This window comes from Protopterus annectens, chromosome 4.part0 (assembly GCF_019279795.1).
Source record: "Protopterus annectens isolate FY-2018-M chromosome 4.part0, PAN1.0, whole genome shotgun sequence".
Taxonomy (NCBI): Eukaryota; Metazoa; Chordata; order Ceratodontiformes; family Protopteridae; genus Protopterus; species Protopterus annectens.
Genome location: NC_056733.1, coordinates 286,135,046 through 286,140,580, shown reverse-complemented (window position 1 = coordinate 286,140,580; position 5,535 = coordinate 286,135,046). Strand labels below are relative to the sequence as shown.

The window sequence follows — 5,535 nt, the reverse complement described above, 5'->3', positions numbered from 1 at the left end:
AAAATATTGATCCCATTATTTTAAACCAGCAATATGCAGCAGAAAATGTTGTAGATTCTCTAAGGTTTCTTAGCTGTTCTCAACATTTATTGAAATCTTGTGGAGTATTTAGAAATAAAGTCACAGGCTTGCATAAAATGACATCTCAGTGTTGCATCCATTATTCATTAGTTTCTCTCTTGTTTGTGTGTAACCTTGTTTCTTTACAGCAGAAGTAAGTAAACAAAAAGCTGCTTTGTTGCAGGAATACCCTATCTCTACACGGCACAGGGATTATAAGTACCTCTTGTATTAAGTGGCATGATGGTGCCAATTTAGAAAATTAATCATCTGTAAAAGTATACTCCCCATCCTTCTTCAGTGATCAACTTATATACAAGTCCAGTGCATAAACAAAACATAGAAGTAGGTCATTACCAAGTTATTCAGCAAGGGATAAATATTATAACTTAAAATCGTCCAGTGACAACCCTATCATTCAGTGTTCGTTAGAGAAAGGCTGTAAGTGCATTTTGTGTAAGACATTACTAAATGTGAAGGGCTGTAGAGGTACCAGCAAAACACAAGAAAGACAGACATATAAATAGAATAAATCAGGATTAGAACACTTTCTGAAAAGGTAAAGCTGTTTGTTTGCATTAAATTAAGCACATTTTATGAAACAGAGGTGGCAGGTGGTGATAATGGCATGAACTAAAACAATTTTATTCACATTAAACAACAGAATCAGTGGCACTGATACCATGTTTAGATGGCAGGGGAGAACCACAACAATTCCAACCAGTGTATATTTATTTATTTTTCTCTTAACCCCACCCTTCCCATCAAATGAAAAATATAACAAAAAAAAAACAAACTTGGAGCCGCTTTGACAGGAGCACAATAGAATAAATAATAATAATAATAATAATAATAATAATAATAATACTCAGTAAAAACAAAAGCCATATAGTTTATTTATTTTCTTTATACAAAGTAAGGAAACTAGAAGCACTCAAGTTCAAAAATGTTGGCATACTCCCTACTGTTCATATTTTCAAAGATATTTATACAGGTCTGCGGCTCTTACTGATAAAAAGTAAATAATAACTGTAACCAGCTATGCTGCTTGGGCTGTGTGTTCCAGATCTTAACGTTTGAATTTGAACTCTGGTATTTTTTATTATTCTTTTCAATGACCTCTACCCCATAACACTCTGCTAGGCACAAGAATTGAACAAGTTTAAGGTTCATAAACCAGCTTCCATAGGGTAACATCTCTTCATTCTGTGTAGGATGATGTGATTTTCACATCTGCAACATGGGGATGCCAAGGCACCGGGCAACAGTCTTCTTCATAAACATTGCTTTCCACCTGTTCACTGTAGACATGCTCAACATTCTCAACAGATGGGCGTTCCATTTCCTTATAATGGACCATAACATGATGCAAATTTTAGTTAAAAAATGCAGGGTTTCCCACAAAAGTTGACATAATGAATATGAAACAGGGTGCAATTATTTACGTAGACAGCTACGCATTTTTTGGTCCAAAGTTTAGTGGAAGTGAGTATAAGATTCCACCACTGGAAGTCCTGAATGTTCCCAGCACATAACCTTTATTGATAGGAAAACTACACACTCTGTTCATCTCAGATATTTTGGTACACCATGTTCCTCAGATCCCACTCATTTGGTACAATGGCACTGCAGTCCAAACAAGTTTGGTGTCCTTTCTGCAAGTCTGGAAGAGACTGTTTTGGTATCAGTGATGATCTGTCAAAATACTTTTGGTTCTGGTTTGGAGTTGCTTGCCAGGATTCTTTTTTAATCCAGATACAGAAAAGGTGGGTTCTGTGTCCATATATGTTCAGTACATGAGTACCCCAACCTTTCACCATACTGCAGTCTCGTTCATCTCTTGGCCTGGATGTGACAGAGGAGCATTATAAGCAGTATTGCTAGACATAGAAAATGGCGGACTGGGCCCTCCATTAAAAACCTCCCCTGGGATTGGGTGCAGGGGTCCTGTAATCCCAGGTTCTGGGCTTGGGGTGTCAGGATGGGAAATCATGTCCGTGTACCTTTGGTTTTCAGAAGAATGATGTCCTGGGAGAGGAGGTTCTAGTGGTCCAAGTGGATTAGAACCTGGTCCTGAGGTTTGAAGGTAATTGGAGTCAGCAGGGGACTGAGCTTGTGACGAGGGAGGGCCATGAGGGAAGAAATCATAATTTGCACCTGGTCCATAATAGTCCCCTTGATATTCTGAAATTATAAAGGAAAGAGAAAAGGTGTATTATAAAACTGTAGACATATTCATTATTCAAAATATATTGACATTGATAGTAGACATCCATGTAAAAAGGTACTTTAGATTTGTTCTAAATATTGACATCTCTCCTCCTTGATTCTCCACAAAACAACATGCAAAGGTCCACACATATTGAATCATGTACTCTGGAATCAAATCATAGAACTAGACGGTATTCTTTAGTAATTTACTGTCGCAATAGCTTTTAAGAGGTTTATTATATTTTACTTTTTTTGCATGCATGACTTCCTTTCATTATATTTGCATATTGAAATAAAACTACCAGACCCAGAAGTATAAATAAGATCAAAGAAGAACAAATACTCCCACATTCATATCTGTTTTTGTGAACAAATATGACTTGAAAAATCTTAGTGTGTGTGTGTGTGTGTGTGTGTGTGTGTGTGTGTGTGTGTGTGTGCATGTGTGTGTGTGTGTGTGTGTGTGTGTGTGTGTGTGTGTGTGTGTGTGTGTGTGTGTGTGTGTGTGTGTGTGTGTGTGTGTGTGTGTCCTGAATTCTAAAGAATGTAGCTGTAATCCTCATAGCTGGAGAGATGGAAGTGAGAAACAGGGATATATATATATATATATATATATATATATATATATACTAAAACTAAGAATGCAATATCTCCAAATATTCCCCCTACTCTGATTTACAGTAATCTTTGAGTTGGCATATAAAGGAAACATGGGTGTAGGGGACAGTTTCTAAGTTTAGAGAAATACAGGGGGGAACTCCCTTTCAAAACTACTTAAACTGTGTTACAGAAAGTTTCAAAATTTGTTTTTGCTGAAACTAGGGTTTCGTTTTCAAAGTGTCAGACTCACTCTACGAGGTCTTGTACTTTTGAAGAAATTAATTTTATTAAGTCCCAGACAAACACTGCTTTAACTTTCCTGTACTTATGTTTGTTCAGTATTAGTTATTTTATTTAATAATGAAATTAAAATACTAAGCAACAAGATGTCTCTTTTCAGGTGAAGCATTGGAGAATGCAACAACATAAAGTACACCATTTAAAACATGTTGAAATAATGTAGCAACTGAGAGAGCGTAGTAACTGAGCATTAGTAGATATAAGTCTGCTTATAACAATGTAATTCTAATTTCATACATGGAGATGGGATGTAAGGAACAGAACAGGACATAGCATTATCATGGGAGCATGTCACCAGATTATAATCACTGCACACAGACACAAAACAAAACTCAGAAATAAATTCATGCAGTATAAATTTAAAACAAAACAGTAATCATTTCCAGATATGGCATGAGAAGTCCCGCTGAATCAAATGAAATGAGTTGTAAAGGTTAGAAATATCTAACTGCAGAATCAATAAGACTGGACCTTTTTAGGAGCCCAGATGTCTAATTAATCTATGACTTCATCTTTATCATATACATTTTAAGATTAACCTTGCATGCCATGACACAATTAGAAGAAATAAACTTTTCTATTTTTATCATATTAAAATAAACTTTCCTATTTTTATCGTATTTCACATATTACAGCTTCTACAATCTGGTGAAGCTATTTTTTTTAAAACTAATGATGCACAGTATATGATATGACTTTAGTAGAAAACATCCTTTCTAAGTGACAAATGTGTTATTGGCAAAGTATATAAAATAAGTACTGCTATCCTAGAAATTCTAAGCAAAACATTGCTTAATTATCTGTTAAAACATACAAACACACAGAGACAGAGACACACATTCACCCCCCAAGCACACATATATTAATAAACAATAAATGCTAGCCAACACTTACCTGTGAGGTGACAGGCATGAAGGCCTGCCAGTACAAGAAGGAAAAGAAATTATGTGAGTGAGTGAGTGAGTGAGTGAGTGAGTGAGTGAGTGAGTGAGTAAATGTGTGTAGGGATACAAGTAGCTGCTTGAAGGTACATGCCTGAATGAGTACATGGACTTTCTGCACTGACATTAATGAATGTTAAACATGAAGAGAAATTCCAGGGGTAGGGCACTTAAAAATGTTTTTTGTTCATACTCTTGCAGATTTTTTTATAAACATTATGATATAGGCTGGGTTGCATATTTTTAGTCCTAAAAGAGTAATGTAATGGGTTGCAGTAACAATATTTCTTAATGAAATGCAGTATTAGTGGGCAAAACTGCTTAATGTAATATACAATATATTTTTCCTTGAAAGTGGATGCTGACAAGATACATCTTTTATTACAAAAGAACTTTGTGGTAATATTAAAGCGTCCAGATCAAAAAGGCAATAGAATAGCATTACAATAACTTCCCTAGGTTACTGTGAAAAGTATATATCCACAGATAGAGAGAGGAACCTTACTTTTTTTTCTGAAGCACAAGAATTTGAATAAAAAAAATCAAACACAGTCCTTCAGAAATGTGGTTTTAGAATAAGAAAAATCAAGTATTTGCTTTTATCGAAAGAATTGTGACTCTGGAATGAGTTACTTTAATTAAAGCAACAAAAGACTGTCTGAATATACTTCACCGAAACCGCTAAATGCACCTTAGCATCTCATATAAGTAAAATCACAACGAAAAACAATCCTTTTTGTGAAGTATATAAATGTAAGACAACCAGGCAATTAAAACATGCAATTAAATATATCACAGTTAAATAAATATTAACATTAGAGTAATCAAATACACATAATTAGCTAACTACAGGAAATTTACCCAGTAAATATTCATATAAAACCATCCTAGAAAGTTATTATTAGAGGCTTTTGGGTATTGGTCATAGTCATGTAATTAGATAGTCCTGTAGTCTGTATAACATGCTTCTAACCTTTACATTTGTTTCTGTGTAAATGTATTACTATATTTTAGGTTCAGATACACAGCCTGCCAAACAAAATGTGTATAATGTCAATTCTACTTTTTGTATTTGTCTAAAATATGCAGCAATATCATTATTTATATTAGCATTTATGCAGTTGTGAGATGCTCCTCACAGCTGAACAAGTAAAATAATTTTTTTATGAAAAGCAAAGCAGAACTACACATAACTGAATAAATAACTATAAATAAAGCAAACTGCATTTTTGTTCAGTGACTAAGCATTTACCGTGGGCAATCCAAAATAATCACTACTAGAATGTTTACAAATTCTAAAAGTGTTTACATTTAAGTGTAACTTCTCCTTTCATCATGCATATTTTAGCAATATAACTCGCATGACAATGTCCCTTAATATCATTTATTCATTTATTCTTATTGAGCAAGGCAATTATAGTAA

At 34.4% G+C, this 5,535-nt stretch overlaps 1 protein-coding gene across 1 annotated transcript in view; it reads right to left on the bottom strand.

Moving 5' to 3' along the window:
- Positions 1-689: 689 nt before the first annotated feature.
- LHX5 (LIM homeobox 5) overlaps positions 690-5,535 on the bottom strand; it is a 123,705-nt gene continuing 118,859 nt past the window's right edge. Inside the window, exon 5 of the mRNA XM_044068265.1 lies at positions 690-2,244. Within this exon, the coding sequence (XP_043924200.1) occupies positions 1,874-2,244 (371 nt within the window). The 3' untranslated portion in view covers positions 690-1,873. The remainder of the gene's footprint in view (positions 2,245-5,535) is intronic.